General features: G+C 42.4%; 1 protein-coding gene across 7 annotated transcripts in view; it reads left to right on the top strand.

The window, feature by feature from the left end:
- The window catches only part of cpeb3 (cytoplasmic polyadenylation element binding protein 3), a 34802-nt gene that overhangs the window by 5725 nt on the left and 9720 nt on the right, over positions 1-19357 (top strand). For 4 of the 7 annotated variants that reach the window (XM_030770850.1, XM_030770852.1, XM_030770853.1 and 1 more), the window contains 5 exons: positions 3187-3340; positions 11653-11709; positions 14795-14818; positions 16855-17022; positions 17866-17955. In XM_030770850.1, the coding sequence (XP_030626710.1) occupies positions 3187-3340; positions 11653-11709; positions 14795-14818; positions 16855-17022; positions 17866-17955 (493 nt within the window). The remainder of the gene's footprint in view (positions 1-3186; positions 3341-11652; positions 11710-14794; positions 14819-16854; positions 17023-17865; positions 17956-19357) is intronic. The other 3 variants (XM_030770854.1, XM_030770855.1, XM_030770851.1) reach the window with 3 other exon arrangements.

The raw sequence follows: 19357 nt of genomic DNA, 5'->3' as shown, positions 1-19357 counted from the left end.
GGTAACCTTGTCTTGTAAATTCTAAACAAATTATGCGGGAATCTGTAAAAATACCTGCCTGCTTAACAAGAGCAAGAGAAGCTCTACGGGAATTGTACCCTGTGTTTGTGCGTTGCCGTCGTGTGAACTTACCTCTACAGATCATACATCTGCACTGGGTTGGGAACAGTAATATGAGGCTTCATTGATTTCCACAATCACAAAAGCCCTACAGTGTGTGCACCAGCTCGGGCTGTGCAGTGGGAGCTGCAGTAAGGACAGCATGTACCAACTCCTGGACTGGTACCGGCTCAGCTGAGACCTGGCTGAAGACTGCGGGCCTTTGTTTCACAGACCACTCTTCCTTGTCTTTTCCCTCTAGCTTTAACCATAACATCTGTCTGTCTGCTAATTGAGTTCTGCTCTGCATTGCTGTCTTTCTCAGTTTTGCGTTTTGCAAGAGCTCTGTGATAGAGATCACAAGGACACAAGGACAGACCGGCCAAGTGTTACCTTGTACGGAGAAGTGCAGTCAGGTCGAAGGGTAGGGTCACCTTGCCCTGTACTATTTATGAGGACGCCCCCCCACGGAGGAGCAGCAGTTCCGCAAGACAAAGTTTAAAATCAGCATGACCTCAGTGCCCTTGAATGTGTTAGATATGTTTTGGTATTAGTAGGAAGGTAAAGGATTGTGACGTTCAGCCTAGCACGATGTGGCTAAGCTGAGAGGGCTATTTTCCCTGAGTCAGTGTCTTAGAGGACATTACATTTAGCTTCAAGGATTTCCCCCTCCACCCTCAATTCAGCCTGAGAATTTTCATTCTGGCCGCTTGTCTGATGTCCTTCAGTCAAAGCAGCCAGGATGCTTATGTTAATTAGCATGGATTACCAGTGACTAGTCCTTGGTTTGATATGCAAATTAAGGAAGTATTTGAATACACTGGGTCTTTTTTCAAGATTGGGGTGCGAGTTTTAGTAGCCTTTCGTGTGAAACGGTGTTGTCATTTAACATACACTTCCCCTCTCACTATATTAGAGTGTTAATTTTACTATTATTCAAGCCACTACCCAGTCTGCAAGTAGTAAAAAAGTGTATTTTATCAGTATAAGGCTACGTGTTCAGTTTTGAAAAAGAATAAAGGCATACACAAAAAATAGGTTGCAAACACCTTAGTGTTACAGAGATAGACAGGCAACATTTCAATTTGTCCCAGAACCTGACAGATGAGATGTAAGAATATATATTCAGTTTCTTCTTTCTTTTTTTCTAAATATCAACCATCACAGAAATTGAAAATATATTAAAAGCTGCTTCACGCCGTTGGAAGACAGAGTGTTCAGACGTGCAGAGTGGGGCAGGATTGGAATGGGGAGCTCAGCGTTTTGAGTGTTCCTGGTTTGTACAATGTGGGCAGATTTTTATCTGAGCCCAGAGACGGGGAAATAACGCTTTTTGAATGCTCAGCCAATTGTGTGACAATAGCTCTGGCGTTCAAACAATGTGTCTTTCCTCTTGTTACCGGGCAGAAGAGGTCGCATCCCATTCCACTCACTCGTGTGCTCCTTTGTACTCGTTCCCCTGTTCACTTGCTCACTTGTCCACCCATACTTGCTGAATTACAGCAGATATGCACCTTTGCCCCACTTGAGTGCCGTCCTTTGGGCTAACCATACCTGGAACCAAGCCTACATCTGGATATAGTTCATTTCTAGGTCCAGATAAAAAAAAAAAAAAGAAATTAAAAAAAAAACTTTTTTTTTTCATTCATATCATATAAGTCCACAAGGCCTAGTATACTGGCCCTGACCTCAAAGGTACAGCTACAGGAGGACAGGAGTAGGTTTTATAGGAATAGCACCATATGGAAAGTTTCACTGTGATCTTTGATCAGGCTGGGATGTAGACTAGGTAATAATATGGGGTATATTTAATACTTCATGGTGGATGGCGTTTTTCTAGCACATTGTTGATATGTGAGGCTTGACCTCAGATGGTTGTAAAGTTGGGAACAAGATACAGGCAGCTCAGCAGGTTGCCCTGTTCAAAGGGCTTGTGCCTGGGCACATGGCTGTTGAATGGTCCATTTGGACACTCAGCTCTTAGTTGAGTGCAGTGTTTCCCATCAAATCTTTCATCAAATATTCCCAGATGTCTCACATATAAACCTAAAGCAGCACCTCTGATTAACCTTTACAAAGTTGTGATGATTCATTGACTGTGTGTGGATCAGGTGCGCTAGTGTGTAAACAGGTCAAACCCGTGAAAAGTCTAGAGGTTGCTCTGGAGAAGTTTGCGAAACACTCCTCTAGTGAACTCATCCAATTAACATTTTTTGCACAGCACTTAGAAACATGCTCATTGATTTTTCTCTTTTCTTCCTTTTTTTTGATAACAGCAAAAAAGCTGATGTTTACTCTGGGGGTAATTTGCCCACCCGATATTGTCTTAGTAACTGTGTATTTGGACATTGTTTTTGCTAGCTCATCAGTTTTGGAAGCTTATAAAAAGCCTAACCCAAACTCGTTTACATTAGTGAGATTATATTTTAGGGAGAGATTGATCCTATTTAGATAATTAAATCTCTTAGCCTGTAAATTCCAGGAACCTATATGCAGAGCTGACTTGATAAAACAGGTTTGTTCCTCTCTCTATCTCCAGGGGATTAAGTTTTTCCAGCAAGCACCTGTGCGATTAGTAATTAATAATTAATCCCAGTGGATATTGAGTAATTATTTTCCATTTTTAATGCGGGTTTTTTTTTGTTCATTATAACTTTCTCTACACTCTGTTCTCTTTTTGTTATGGCAGAAAAAGGAGACATAGTATTGTGGGGAAGAGCACAAAGTTGTTACATATAGGTCTTACTTTTGGCATAGTTACAGTTGTAGCCTTCAGCCATACAGTGATGAATTGATCTGTTGCTGAATAGTGGGTGGGAAGCAGGGGGGTCCCATCAGCCATCACCTCTTGCCTCTTGTCCTATGAGTTCATGGCAGTGTAAGTGAATTCACCAGTCATCATCCAACCTTGTCTGTTTTTTTTTTTTTCTTTTCGTTTCAGATTTCCTCAACCCTTACCTAAGTCTTACCAATTACACCCAATGCTCTGTGTGTGTGTACAAAATGGATTTGGCTTGAGATCTGTTGTGTGGCTGGCTGTCACCTAAACCTGTATGTCTAACTTTGGACCCATGCTTTCTTTTTCAGGACCGGAATCGGCCCTTTGACCCATTTAGCTTGCAAACTTTGGAGAATTCCTTAATGGATATGATTAGGACTGATCACGACAAAGGTAAACCACACCCAGCCGGTGGCCCTCCAATGACTATCGCTGATATTATATGGAGGAATCATTTTGCAGGTTAGGAATATTCACACATCCACGCTTATTTGGTTTTTTGGCTTCATTAAAAAAAAAATCATCTCTGATTGACTTTTTTTTTTTTTTTTTTTTTTTTTAAACGTTTGCTCTATATTTACCTCTTCTACCAACACAGTATGATTTATTTTCTATTCGCAGTTTTCAGCCATTGTGAATTAACTGCTGCCTTACCTGCAAAATCTTACATATATGTGTGTATATATGTTTTAGTGTGTGTGTGTGCCTGTGTGTAGTGGTACATGTTTTTTTTTTTTTTGCTAGCAATTCTTTTCTTTGTCATGTTCCAGTTTTCTCCAGTTTTCCCATGTTGGTTTTTTTTTTTTGCTTCTATTGCTGAAAAAAACGTAGATGTCTTAAGTGTTACCTTCTCTCCTGAGTATGTTCAGGTAAATGTTCAGTCTCAAAGTCTGTGACTGACTAAAAAAAAATCTGAGGTTTCCATTTATTTGTATAGGTGCCTGTGGTGAAGTATGTAGACTGCAGTTGACATCATTTTCTCTACAGCTGTGTTGTAGAATCTCTTTACGTTACCATTACATGAATCCCTTTTGGAGAGAGAGAGAAAAAAAGACAGAGACAGGGAGAGATATTTAATAGAGTAAGTTGTGCAAGCCAAGAAAAGAAAAAGAAGAAGAAAGAAATTACATTAGACTATCAATATTGTCACGTGTAAGGGATAATTCTCTAAATCTCATCAGCCAAACGCTATCATTCTAAAAAAGATCATCTCCAGGGTCTAAAGACTGGGTGAACTTATTTACTGCCGGTAATTAAATTCACCTCTCAAGGACTCCATCTGCCTGTTTAAGATAAAAAGAAACGCAAATATCAAAGAGTTTACCCTTACTCGAAATCCAGAAAATGCAACCCGTATTTAGTTCAAGGGAACAAGTGACATCTTTCAAAACCAGGCTAACATTCAGAAATCAGTAGTTTGAGAGTAAGACTCAGGAACACTTTGCATTGTCAGAGTCTGTCTGATCTATTGTTCAAAAACCTCCATCAACAAGTCCTTAAATCAATTTACACCAGCTGAATAAGTTAGGTCAGGTCTGTTGTTTTAGCTCTCTAAAGACAATGGAAACATGTAAGTGTGTGTCCGCATGTGTGCGTGCGTGCATGTTTGTATGTGAGGAAATGTTTGAGCGTGAGTGTGTGTTTGTGAGGAAACGTGTGAATGTGCGTATGCATATGTGTGTCTTGGGTGGAGTGTTGCAAGCTGGGCCTGGTGCTCTCTCACGCGTGAGCTGTTTTTTTTTTTTTTTTTTTTTGGGTGGGGTGGGGGGGTGTTTGAGGCCTTGATTTGGAAAAGGTTGTTTTTGCCACAGAACTTACCCAGTCCAGTGGAGAGGGGGCTGGGGGATAGCTTTTAGGCGAAAAAAAGGAGACTCAAAGAAACTGAATTCTCCAGCCAGTGCTCAGAGTCTGATTGTAAATCAGCTGGATGACAGAGAAGGCTGGTTCAGTGCCATCTAAATTCCTGTCCTGCGGTGCCGTGTACTCACCATCCAAGTAAACAATAACGGCTTGAGAGAGAGCATTTGTGAGATCTTTGCCACCAGCCCACATGCTTTAAGCCTAATGCCTGTATTCTTTATTATGCTTGCTTTTGAGGATTTTTGGTTTGTACTGAAGAATGATGATTGCTTTCAGTGTTCCACTTCAGAATAATACTGCAAGAGGAGTATGGGGGTTTTAATAAGTGCCCTGGGTTCCTTCTCCCTCACGCATCTTGAGAAATGTTCAAGTTTGGGCTTCACAGGCGCTTGTCATTCGCCTTCCATAATGAACAGATTGTTTGTTTGTTTTTTTAGGGAGCTAGAACAACTGCGAAAGAGAGAGCGAGAGAGAGGAAGGGAGAGATGTGGAGCGGGGTGACCTCTGGCCTAGGGGAGCATGTGTTAGAGAACGAGGGAGGACTACAGAGAGAGAGAGAGAGGGAGAGAGAGAGAGGCGTAGGTCGGGGTGACCCGTGGCCCGGGGAGCATGTGAGAGTGTGGGGATGAGGGGGTGGGGACGAAAGCCTCTTGTCAGAAGAGGATTCGGCTCTCTCCAATTCTTGTGATCTGAAAGCCTATTAATCCTGTTGGAATGGAATGTGTGGGGAATTTACGTTTGGTTTTGAAGGACGTAGGAGCAGGGGAGGGGTGCAGAGTCTTTCTGAATAAACATAGCCCCCCTTTTTTTTTTGTTGGTTTTTTTTTTCCTCCACGGGACGGAGGGAGCTCCTGAGTGAGGTCAACTCCACTCACGTGTGTAGAGTTGGGCTTAAGCTTTCGCTTGACCTCCTCCCACCTTCCGTACCCCCTTCTTATTTTCGCCTCTCAACACAGAGACACAGGCAATCGCGCACAGTCCCTCCGTTATGAACACAATGAGGCCTTGTGTAGAGGGTTCCTGCTGTTATGCATGCAGGGCCCCGTGTGCGTACACAAACACAAACACACACTGACACAAACAAATCTGGTACTCAGTAGGTCTAGTTCACATGATCCAACTTATGCCTCTGGTACCCACTACAGCTGATGGTCTCTACTCAACTTAAGCTTTAGAAAATTAGACGTGTTTGTGCATGTGTGTGTCAGAGAGAGAAAGTGTGCATGAACAGTATATATCTTTTTTTGCGGGTGGGGGGGGGCAAAGCAGTGATCGTATTGAGTGTATTTGTGTGTGTTAGAAGATGAGTAAGAGTGTATGTATGTTTCTGAGAGACTAGAGGTATTTGCATGTGTGTGAGTGAGTGTGTGTGTGTGTGTGTGTGTGAGAAAGAAAGAATGGGTGTGGTATCTTTTATCAGCAGCACATCTTGCCTTATGTGTTGTGCTTCAGAAGGTCTGTGTTTGTCTAGTTTTTTCACAGAGGAGACATGGCTCTCAGAGTCCAGGACAACTCAGTCCAGTAGCTGAAAGGCTGAACAAACAGCAGCCAGTAGAAGAGGACAGCTGAACACAAAACTAGCAGATCCAGCTAGTTTAATGGCAGAGCTTGAAATACAGATGCAGTGTTAGTGGAAAACCAGTGCGTGCAGAACATTTGGGCCAGTTAGGGACATGGTTAGGACTCTGATCAATATAGTGATCCAGCTTCCCATCTGTGTCCCCAGAGAGAGAGAAAGGGAGAGATATGAATAGCAGGGATGGTAAAAGCACATATTTCTGTGTTCTGATGTTGTCAGGCACAATGGAGATGTCAGTTATAACTGTGAATGGGTATCAAGGTATTTATCAGATCTGGACTACTTTGACTGTCACCTTTGACCTTGATAAGTGTGTTCTATGTCCTTGGGATAGCTGCCTCTGTCCTTCAGTGAAGGCCACAAGTCACACGTGTACGCACATGTATGTGTGTGTGTGAGCATGTGTGTTTGTGTGGATAGGGGAAAGTGCTCTGCTAAAATTTCTAGTTTCATAAGGAGCAACATTGCCTCCTATTACCCCACCTTTTACAGCTATGCGTACAAACAATGCAAGACACTGCCTGCTTTCTTGCTGAAGGCAGTTTTGGTTTCAGTGTAGTCCATATATTTTATGTCAGAGGGGCTGACGAGCTTATTTGTGCTATGGTTGTCCCTTGTTAGATCAGAGTAGACTTAGTGTGAGAAATAATGTGTGTTTTCATACACTGCATAGACAATACTTCAATTTGTCTTGAACATTGATGTCTCAAATTTGGTCTCTTTTCTTTGCGTAGAGGTTGTTTTGGATTCCATGTCACAATCCTAAATTTGGATTTCATTTGACATTCATTTCCAGCAGCCAACTGACAGTATTTGTCTTTGCCAAAGAATCATGAGGACTGTTTTTCCTTTTTATATCACAACCAGCATGCATACTGAGTCAAGCCTGTACTTCCTGAGTAGCAGTAAGATCTGAAACAGATAAACGAGGGTATCCCCACCACTGGAAATGAACGAGGGTGTTAATGTGATGGAAGCACCCCAGGGGCTATGTGCAGGAGAACACCGTTAATGACCACCGCTTCCTCCACTCCAGGCTTCTGGAAGTTTCTTTCCTTGTCAGGAAAAAAAGGGGTGGGGTGGGGGGATGGGGGTGAAATATATTTTCACCCCTCCACCCTCCTCTTGGCATGACTGCCCTCTCCTTAAGTGCTACTTAGAGCTTCCTCTAAAGCCAGTTATTGGAGCTTTAATTCACAGCTTAGTGTAGAGTTGTGGGTGGAATCGTGGTCAGAGCTGAAGCATCGAGTAAAATGCACTGTCTTTACAGGTACAGTATGTCATTTCAATGTGGCAGCTCCACCGCACTTTATATCATGATTGGAATTGGCTGCTGACTGGTAGAAAAAATTTTGCCTTTTAATGGTCATGCTAAAAACAGCAAAGTGACACTCAAGAGTTAAGCCTAACATGCATACTTTGACTTGAACAGGTTCTAGCAGTGGTGTGGCTTAGACAGTTCAACCATTTGACTCATCCTTAGTCTATGAGCACTCTCTTGCTGAGCCAAGTTGATTTAAATTTGTAACATTTAACCAGGTATTTAATGTCATATAGGTACCTTAACTATGGTTTGGATTAGCACCAAACAGACAACTCTTAATATATGTGGCTGGAAAAAGTCTTAACTTGGACATTACTGCTTGCCTGAGATACCATTATTGGAACTGTGCTGTCAAGGAGGACGAAAGGCTCTGGCTTCAAAATCCGTCCCCAAGGTTACAAACCAAGGTTACGAAATCCATCTCCAAGGTTACAAACCAAGGTCACTCAAGGTTATGTCTGCAAGACTGGGAGCCTTTACAAACCTCTCAGTTATTCACTGATCATGGCTTTCCAATAAAGTGAAAAAACTTTTAAGCCACTAGTTGTTTTTAACACTTCAGTTTAGAGGTGAGATGCAACGAAAATCTGTACACTTGCTGGTCCTACAGAACCGACTTTGTCCACTGTTGCTTTAGGCTAACGGTAACTACTTGTAACCGACTGTAGAGAGAAACAATTAAAAAGGAGTGTTTATGGTCAGCCTCCTCATTAAGGACCCGTGGAATGACCTTCCCTCATTCTATAGAAAATGGATGCCATGTTTCCGATGCTGAGACATTTACCAGATGATTAGACATGGAGACAGAAATCTCAGTTATCCCATAGCAGCACAGACTGGCATCTGAAAACCACACTGCTATTTCGTGGTTTCTTGATAGTTTTGAGCTGGGATTGGGGGGTAGGAGCTTGCTCCCTTGTTACCAAGAATTTCCGGATTGAGGTGCTGACGGACGGGGAGCATGGTTTCCTAAAAGAGTCAGAACTCGGCCATCTTTCCTCTCCTCTTTCCTGCCAGTGCGGGAAAGCTGGCCAGGAGAAACACTCTGCTTTGGCAGTCTAGCTGAATCACTTCCAATGTCATTAGTACAGGATCACTGGCCACTTAGCCCATGTTTGTTATGGAAGTTTCCAGAATGGTTGTTTCACGTCAGTGCTGGAATTCTTCAAAGCTTTGCTTGCCTCATGACGATACTAAAAGCAGTCAAGCAAACTGCAGGTTGTGTGTAGAAGATAGTTCAAGGATAAGAGATAAATGCAGACTTTATCAAGATATTGCTGTTCCTAAAGTCAGTTTGCAGCAACTGTTCAAATAATGATTGTTCAGTTTTAAGAGGCGCGTTTGTGCATTCTGCATTTGTCTTAACCCATTTTTGAAACAGCATACTGCAAATGTCCAGTTAATAATTTGTACCAAAGATGGTACATCTCCCAGAGTAGACGACAGTAAACCCTTGAACAACGAAATAAATGAATCTCAGGAATGAATGAGTTGCATCATACCAGGATTCACACCCAGATTCATTTATAAGCCTTCAACTGCACATAGACTATGTGGAACGCATTACACTCATTGGGAGTGGCAAACAGTGTATTCCAGTACACTCATCACTCATCAGCCAACGCGTAGAAAGGTACAGGATTAATTGGCGTCTTTAATGACTGGCACTGGTTTTCAGGTAAAGGTTCTATCATATTTATTGAACCCCATCAGCAGTTACAAAAGGCCAGCGTTCCTTCCTGCACAACAGTTTGACCTTAGTCACACTATCATCCATAAATGTTGAATGTTTCAGATTGTTTGTTTAATGGCCTTACAAACTTGTCACGAGTGGCATTCAGCGTAAAATGTGCAAACAAAAGACTTAATTTAGATAAGTATATTCTGGATGCTACTTCTCAGTGACCTCCCTGGAGCCAGCAGACAGAGAGGGTGGGAGTCATCCTGTCCATTATGTCATTGCTGGGTTGAATTAGAGAAAGCGGAAACTCAGCGGCAGAACACATTTACACAGAGATGTGCTGGAAATTGGCTGGTCTCGCCGATTACACCACAAGTTGGATAACATAAATCGTTGACATAATGTACCTGTTACTCACCCAAATGTTGAGCTTTTCTTTTGTCTATGGGATTATATAGGGGTCACCTCACAGTGTGCAAGAAACTTTATTTGAGGGGAATTAAGTTTTTACTCATTTGTTTGGCTACAGGTGTCCAGTGATGAATGTTTGAGTTGTAAATTGAGCCCTTCAGGGGTTGAGTCCCTCAAAATGGAAAACCATGTACACTCATTGTTTTCCATGCTCTCTGTAACCTGAACACGGGCAGGTGATGGACAGGAGAAAAATAGGTGTGCTCAGAGCCGTCCATCAGTAGGCTAAGGATCACTCTTTCCAATCCAGACACGGACATTTGGCTTTCGGTCCACTGACCAAAGCTCAGTGATACTGAAGGGAATGTTCTGAAATGCTGAATGTGAATGTAATGTTCCTCCGGTCGACCAGCATGAGAACATACGTGGGGAAAGTCATTTCACCAGTTCATATTTCAAAACCAGGTTGTTGGAGATGCATAAATAGATGGACAGAAATAGAGAGAGAGAGAAAGAGAGAAAGAAAGGGAAAGAAAGATAGGTTTCATGGCTTGCTGTGTAACTATATTTTTGTAGCACTGGACAAAAAAAAACACACACCTCTCATTTCTCACATCAAATGGTGAGTCATTTTGAAAATGATTGAAGTCGCACCTGTTGATTCGTGTTGAGGTTCTTTCTGTTTTGTTTTTTGTTTTTTTCTTCACACCAAATTTCAGCCCCATGCCCGAGACTGAAAGCCCAATCTGTCGTCTGTGAGTCTGTTGACTGAGTTCCCAGCTTGTGACACTTACCCTTGTTTGCACTGCACAGTCTTACAACACAGCTGCCCTGTCTCTCATCGGGGGAGGTTAAATATAGTTGGCTGTATGGAAGTTGGAAACCAGCATGTTTGCTCTGTCTGTAGCTCCGTTCGTATTGCAGTTAGACAGTGTGAGGGATACCATAGACTTTTGAAACGGCAGAGTTGCGCAAACGCATGTGTGATAAGCAGAAGTCGTTGTCATCGGTCCGAGTGAAGTTAACACGTGTATCTGAAGACTCATCGTTTGCAGTCAGCCCATTTGCAAGTTCTCCCAGCTCACTGTATGGCTGTGATACAGCGTTTGCATAAAATCTGGTTCAGGCTTGTTTAAAGTAAGGAACATCTTGTGGGAATCCCAGGACAGCAGGAGGGGGGATGTGATCGTAGCCGTCAGTCACTCACAACAAAAAGAATTTGGTTAAACTCAATCATTCAACAACAGTTTTCATGTACAAATTGCATTAATCCAATTGGTAACTTAAACAACTCTGTGTGTGTGCTTCAGAGAGCAAGAGAGAGAGACAGAGAGAGAGAGAGACAGAGACAGAGAGAGAGAGAAGATGAGACAATGCTGGCACTATCTGAGTTCCCTCTGTGGAGCAGTTTTTCTCTTTTTTTTTTGTTGTAAATTTATTTGTTTTGATGTTTGCACAGATGGGATATTGTGAGGCTTTCATGTGACACCATTACAGAATGCATTCTCTGTCAAATTCCCAGCATTCTTCTCTCCATCATGTGATCTATGAAAACTTCTCCAGCTTGTAATGTTACTGATGTCTTATGTGTCTAGGAGTGGAATTTGTACCGCACTCCAACATAGATAAACTATTCTTTGGTCCATAAATGAATAAATGAGTTCCTTTGCTATGTGTGAAAACAATCATATGGTTGTACAGTCTCGTCTTTAGAACTACCAGTGTCCTAGTCCTGACTAAATAAACTTTAAGGCATATTGGTAAGTATTGGACTTAGGATCCTGGTAAGTAAGTTTGAAATAGGTATAAAAAAGGAGAGAGAGAATGATTTAAATGCCTTTCTTTAAATAGTTTGGAGTGACTGCTTTTTAAAACTCACCTTACTTCGCCTTTTCTTTTCTGTGTGTGTGTCTCTGCAGGAAGAATGGGTCTCAATTTCCACCATCCTGCCGCTGATCATATAATGCCGCTGAACAGTGAGTACTGCTTTCTTACAGTTTAATGTAATATACACTTGGTCCTCTCATCTGTTAATAAACCTAATGAATTTTTGATGCAATTTTGTTGTTGGTTTTTAATATTGTTTGGGTTTTAATGGGGTTTATGGTTATAGAGATGTTAGTTTGATCAACACTTGAAACATCTTGAAAAACGTCTTAAAAGCCCTTGAAAAAGTTGCACTGTTGAGTTGATGTTGTCTCTTCAACAGCACCATTTTACACTTGGCATTTTGGCCATACATCCTTCTAAGTGTCCAATCACAGAGCACCGTGATCCCCTTATCCCAGGATGCAGAGTGTTGACTGATTGTTGCCTCAGTCAGTGAACGCTGCCACTAAAAATAGACAACCACGTAAGACTATATATTCATGGTGTTCTCCCAAACAGGTGGCCCAAAGCCACAGAGAACAAACAAGTCACACAACCTGTCACTAGCATCTGTGTGGGGCTCACAGAAAAACGTAACTCTCGCTCTCCTTCAGGTCCTGCTCAGAAAACCCTGCCGGTCTATGCATCTGAGTCGTGTCTGGCTTCTTTACTCAAGGCCACTCTTTCGGTTTTGTCTCTCTCCAAAAGTAAAAAAAAAATTAAATGATCCGATCTCAAGTTACCAGTAGCGCTGAAAATTTGTGTTGTTTGGCCTAGCCAAATTGTTGTTTATTCATGTCTTTTGAGGACAATGAAGAAAGGGCGTAATAAAGAAAAGGCAAATTTAGTAACGGCATTTTCTCCCCCAAACATTTCATTTACACGGCCGTTTCTGTGCAGAGAACAGAGTTATATTTGTCTAGTGTAAATACTTGTCTGGTCTAAATACTAGAGAGCGACCTATGCAGAATGACAATTTGTGTAAATGTTTTTACCCTCCCAATACGGACACGCTGTTTTTTCATGCATTTGGAGGATGATTTTCAGACCTCAAAGGAAGTATTTTTTTTTCAGTTCAGTTCCCCCTGTTTGATGACTTTTGAAAAGAAAGTGACACAGTCATGCTTATTCGGGGTTTTTTTTTTTTAAGTTTTAACTGTTCTGGAATGCCATGCCTTCTAGAACATGAACGTCAGTTGTCACTGTTATGAAATGTGTGACTCAGCTGAAGGTCTTCTTGTTCTTTACTAGTTCTTTGTTCGCCATGCTGCCTCTCCAAATGAGGCTGCAGTTGCGGTTTTGTTTGGAGAAGTTTCCAGAAAGTTGTGGTGTTGGCGGCGGACAAACCTCCTGTCGTCCCTCTATGTAAATTCCTCCCTCTGAAACACTCAAACTTTGGACTAAATGCTCTTCCTCCCTCCACCCTCACCAGGGAAACTGACGGACTGACATGGTTTCACAGGACACATCGCCACTTTTACTCCTCTCCGAGTTGCTAGGCGCTTTTGTACCGTGTGAACCCCCTCCGGGCAGACGTCTCCCTGTCTGTGTGAGAGGAGTTAGACACACACAGACCGTTTTAATGAAAACTGTGACACAATCAGGCCCAGAGACATTACGTCCCAAGAGAAGAGAAAATGCCACACAACTGGACTGGACTCTTTCTTTTTCTCTCTCTCTCTCTCTCTCTCTCTCTCTCTCTCTCCCTCTCCCTCTCCCCACTCCACACCCAATTATATGTCCCATTACATTACCCAACATTACCCAACTCCCTCTTACATTGTCTCTCCCTCTACCCCCACCACCCACTCTCTGTATCTCTCTCTGTCTCCTTCTCTCTCTCTCTCTCTCAACTCCATATACCATTACCTAACACCCTCAGTCTCTGTACCCCTCTCTCTACCCATATACCTCTGCCCCCTCCCCTCCTTCTCTTTCTCTCTCACTGCCTCAGTGGCATCCGTGGCTCAGTTGAGTCAGTCTCTCCTGGGCTCGGCATGGGTAACATTCAGCCTATCCGCACTCCCTGTGCCATTCTTATTGGACAATAAGACACATGCTGCTACTGAAAACTGATCTGCTTCCCAGAGCAGGCTTGTGTGTTGACTGTGATTAAATAAAGCTTGTAGAGTTGCGGAGGGATAGGGAGTTGTAGAGTACTCACAAACAGACTTGGCAAATAGAGCGTCTTTGTGATCTTTCATTTTGAGCCCAGTAGCTCGTATTGTGATAAGAGGAACACACTGTGTGTGTATATATGTGCGTCTGTGTGTGTGTTTTCAGCTGAATCAGAATGCCTAAGCAGGTTTTGGCTTTTGACCTGTGAGAGTGGAGCTGGTGCTTATCTGCTCAGATATACCTTTGGACTCAACATCAGAGCAGGAACGTGCCAAATGCAGCCACCCAGCCGTGCTTCACTCCCACAGGTCAAACCGCCAATGCAACACAGGCACTCCTGGGAATAGGAAAAAGGCTGAATAAACCACTGGAATGAGTCATTTATATTAATCTTTGAACAAATCCTTTAGCCGACGTCATGTCTACTCAAACAAGCTTCTTTTGCTTCTGGCCTTTCATGTCTCTTGCCAAACACTGGCAGTTTGAACAGAAGGGCTACATATTTGAATACTGGCTGGAAAACCTGTCTTGTGTATAAACAAAGCAGGACCAAAACCAGGGATGCTGGGTTACGACATCTGCAAACAGCTGCCGGAACGGCTTTGTCCTTCACTCCTAATGCTATAAAAAGTGTCCGCATCATTTTGAGTGCAGTGGAACCTTCTATGGAAGCCAAAAGAGTCATCACGTTCACTGTTAATGACGCCTTTACTCTCAACGCTTTTGAGAATCATAGGTTGTTCTCTCCCTCAATGGTAGTGGCTCTACCTGACCTGTTAGTAAATTGTTGCAGGTACCTCTAAGACCGGGCTATACTTCTCTGTGCAACCAGTTAGGTGTGGTCAGTTGTGCTCGCACTGTTGCCTTGGTTACTGTGTTCGTTGTCTGCCCACAAAACCCACGTCTGTGTCTCTCTCCCCCTCTCTCTTTCTCTCTCTCCCTGCATCTCTCTTTCTCTCTCTCTCTCTCTCTCTCTCTCTCTCTCTCACTCTCCCTCTGTCTCTCTCTCTCTCTCTCTCTCTCTCTCTCTCTCTATCTATCTTCATCCCTCTCTTCCTCCGTGCGCACGAGCAGCCAGGAGCTTTGGTCGCAGAAGAGGTAAAATGTCGCCTTCTCTCTGTTTGTGCTTGCTTTGAATGATGGCACTCAAAGCTAAATGACCTACTATCTATAAGGGTGTTTCTGGAAAAAATGGGGTGGGGGGGTGCAGCGTGACATCATAATGAAGTCTGCTGTCATCTGTGCTGTGATTGGATAAAATTTTTAATTATTTGTACCTCTGTCTCCTTCCTTTTTGGGTTTTGTGTTTCATCAGTGTACACGTAATCAAGTCGTGTGAAGGACGATGTTTCTACCATCTGTTCCTTAACACATAGTTAGAGTTTCTGTTTGTTTATTGTTTTTTCTTTTTTTTTTGCTTTTTTGAGCGAAAAATGAATCTCTTTGCAACCCCTATCTTAATCTTTTCCAAGCCTCTGAGTCATTGTGCCATTGTTTAAACAGGATGTTTTCCATCTTCAGATTATTGTAACAAATGCATCATGCAGTTATTAAAATGACAATGATGATACAGCGGCATTTCAAAGGCCTGCCTGGTTTTCCTGAAGCAGAATGGGAGATTGAAATGCTCTGAGCGCCGAATTTCATTATTTGGCCCGAACAGAAACCTCCAACGAGATGCTTTTAGCCAACGGCCATCAAATCAGAACAAACGGCCATGAGATGAGAAGCAGCCAAAAATTAAATTGTTTCTGTTCTGCAGTCAAAGTGCACTTTAGTTAAACACGTACATCACAAACTCTGCTTCACCCATTATCCTTCAGGTATCATTGCCGGCTGACATCTCTCAGACAGCTCTCCCTTTGTCTTTTCCTTTAATGTGGCCCCCCCACTGCAGAGAACTGATGATGGAAACAGAGTGACTCAGATCTCTCCTCTAAATGTTTGAAATGGATGACTTGGTCATGCGCTGGTCTGATCTTGAAGTGTTGCACTAATTTCTGGATGATTCTCGGGGGTTCCTTCCACCAATATAATCATTGGAAACATTGTTTTCGGTGTGTTTCTTTTTTTTTTTTTTTTTTTTTTTTTTTTTTGAACAGTGGCTTTCTCATCGTCACTCCTCCCGTGGTGCGGTGAGATCGTGATTGTTCAGATGAACATAATTACCATATTTGGAAAACAATGTACTTTTCTGATAAGGCTATTAAGTTCAAGAGCTCTTTTTTCTGCCTTGTGTGATTTCTCTTCTGGAGTGGTCAAATTCAAGAATTCAAAGTTTTCAAAGAATGTCTTTTCTCTCTCTCTCTGTGTACTTCTAATACATGTTTTTTTTTTTTTTTTTTTTTTATATATTTTTCTTTTCCCACAATACAGATTAGATAAATTCATAACACACTTTTAAATCCCAGTGTTGAATTCAATCCACTCCATTTGGTAAACCCACTTTGTAGATTACTGTGTCTATTTCATTTTAGAGATCGTAAAGCCATGCTCTTTTGATTTGCGCTATAAATCCCGGAGAGATTGCTGCTCTGAGCCTGTTTTTGCTTTTCATATGCAGTCAAGAGTAGAAGCATCCAATTCAATAAAGAAATTGAAGCATCCGTCAGTGTGCCCAGCAGTCCAGAGGAAATGAGTCGTAACAGTAGAATCTGGTCCAGCTGCACTAGATGTATATGTGTAATGCAGACATTTGCATCTATCGGGCTTTGTGGTCTCCCGTATGCTGGAGAGTTGGGCTGGCGGATCTGTTTAGTGCTTCAGATGATGGACTGCATTAGTCGATATAAGAGACGTATTTCGGAGCATGCGGCCACACTTTTCATATGAATAGACCACATAAGAACCCCCTAGAAGAGGGCCAATTAGACTCATTTTTCCTTTTCTCATTGTTTTTGTGCTCGCCATGCATACGTTCATTTCTCTCTCTCTCTTTCTCTTTCTCTGTCTTTCTCTCGCTGGCTCACTTCTCTTCTTTCCTCTCCTCTCCTCTCATCCCTTGGGTCTCACTTTTCATGCTTTTATCCCCCTATCCCATGCTTTCTTTTCTGTATCTCCCTTTATCTGTCTCTCTCACTCTCTCGCTCTCTTTTTCTCTCTGTCTCTCTCGCTGTCTCGGGTTTTCCACTCAGGTCGCTCGTCACTCTTTCCGTTTGAGGACGGTTTTCTTGATGATGGCCACGGCGATCAGTCCCTGACCCCAGGCTTGAGTTCACCGACGCGCTGTCAGAACGGGGAGAGGATGGAGCGTTACTCCAGAAAGGTGTTTGTGGGTGGACTCCCCCCGGATATAGACGAAGGTACATGGGCAGAAAACCAGACCAACAACAAAATGAAAGAACCCTCTCATTTTTACAAGGCTACTGTGGGACTGATTTTCTCTTTACATAAAAATATACTTTAAATTAGAGCGCTTAAGAAGACATTTTACAGCGTGTGCTTGTGTCGGTACTGTACCATTGCTCTAATTTTAAAGCTGAAGGTTTGAACAGGTGTCTGTTAACTGATGATGTTGTACTTTTGGTATCATAATGATCAAAACCAACTGCCTTGTTAATATCATATTACACCATTGCATATTACTGCAGTGTCCTAAATGGTATCTAAATGAAATGATATCAGGGTTTAGCAGGGGGTCTTTTTTTGTTTGTTTTTTGGGGTTTTTGTTTGCTGGTGCTGGATGGGTGTAAAATCTGGCCTGTGTGGCAGCGAACAGACGCAGGCTGCCTAAGATCATCTGTGATAGTTTTCTCCCAGAGCGCGCGAAGAGTGCCAAAGGGAAAAGAATCATGAGAAATCTGGAAATATGGCTTTTGAAACACACACACACACGCGCACACACCCACCCACACACACGCACACACACACAAACAAAACCCTGTTTTCATCATGGATAATGAGCTCACGGCACAACGTGAAGAGTAATAAGAGAAGGAGCAACGTTGAGCTCCAGATGTGGTAGTACACGCCCCAGTACGCCCATTCAAAATCAGAACAGATCCTTCCTCCTGGATATGGGACAAAACAGGAGTCACAGTAACGATGGCTGATGTAACAGTCTTTTTTGTCTGGATTCCACATTTGTCACAATACCTCACAATACTTTCTTTCTTTTTTTTTTTTTTTTTGGCTTTCTGTTATAGATGAGATCACCAACAGTTTCCGTCGCTATGGACACCTGGTGGTGGACTGGCCTCATAAAGCTGAAAGCAAGTCCTACTTTCCTCCAAAAGGTAATTAGACCATAAAAATAACACGCAGCTAAGCCCTGCTTTCCACCACAGTACCAACCCTCAACCATATACGGCTCTCAGAGAAAGGCCAAATCCTCCCTTAATGGTTTTATGTCCGTTATTGTGGACATTGTCAAGAGGTTAAACACAAAGTGTGCTGAACTTTAAAAGAACTTGCATTGTGCCGCTTGGCTATGTATATATTTTTTAGATTGTTCTACGACTTATTGTATTTGACTTGTACTTGGTATTTCCTTACGTTAGTAATCTCAGTGTAACCAAATTGTATGGCACATTTCTTCTCCCAGTATGGATAAAAAACCTGTTTGTTAAAAGGATGTAATTGATTAGGTGTGAAGTGGGGCTTAGCCAAAAATGTCTTTGTCAATACAAACCCCCCCCTGCAGCGATCACATGGTGAAGACATGCACAGACTCATACAGACTTACTCTCTCAGACTAACATTCATATGCTTAAAGACATTATGTCTCTCTATGTATTTTACACTCTCTTTCTTTTTCTCTCTCTCCCTTTCCTATACATAGACACTCACACACAAACACACTTCTCACTTTCTCACTCAACTCTCTTTCCTTATGTCTCTCTCAGTCTTACACACACATTCACACACACTCGCATACATACTTACCAAGAGCTTTTCCTGCTGGAAGACTGGAGTGTTTGTGTGAATACCTGGAAAGTCTGAGAGTATCTTTGGCTCTGTCTGCTGTTTGAGTTGAATTTGGACAGGCAATCAGAGCGGGCAGGCTCTCGTGCAGGCCTTGTCTTTCTGCTGCTGGACTGTGAATGGCTGGAGCATGTGTCATATTAGGGAAGCTATGAAAACCAGGCTGGAAATAGCAAGCATTCCTCAGACAGATGGTAATATTCTGCATCTGGTAAGGCTGAGAAAACCCTGCCAGGTCCACATTTTGTCTGTTCTCTCTTCTTTTGCAGAATTAAAGAACACGGCGCTAAAATAAATGCCTTTCTCTCTCTCTCTCTCTCTCTCTCTCTCTCTCAGACTAAAGAGTGTAGCATCCATTTAGGGCAATGGCTGGTTCTGGCTTATTCTGACAGATGGATGAGACTGGTTGAATGTTTGCATTGTCTGTATACAGAGATGCCTGTCATATGGTCTTAGTATGAGTATATGAATATAAATATACATTCATTAACATATGAATATGTTAATAGTAAAATAATCGCAGGTATACAGTGTTTCTGAAATGCTGAAATTCTCTGCGTAGTTTTCTGTGTGCAGGCATAATTACACAAACAAAGCTATCCTGTTTATATCTTTTCTCTGTCCATCTGCATACATGTGGCATGTGTGCTTCTGCGTTTGTGTGTGAGAGTGTGTGTGTGTGTGTGTGTGTGTGCACGTGCACGTGCACACGCT

Source organism: Chanos chanos, chromosome 4, assembly GCF_902362185.1.
Source record: "Chanos chanos chromosome 4, fChaCha1.1, whole genome shotgun sequence".
In the NCBI taxonomy this organism is placed as follows: domain Eukaryota; kingdom Metazoa; phylum Chordata; class Actinopteri; order Gonorynchiformes; family Chanidae; genus Chanos; species Chanos chanos.
The sequence above is the reverse complement of the archived record's forward strand: the minus strand, read 5'-3'. Positions and strand labels throughout refer to the sequence as shown.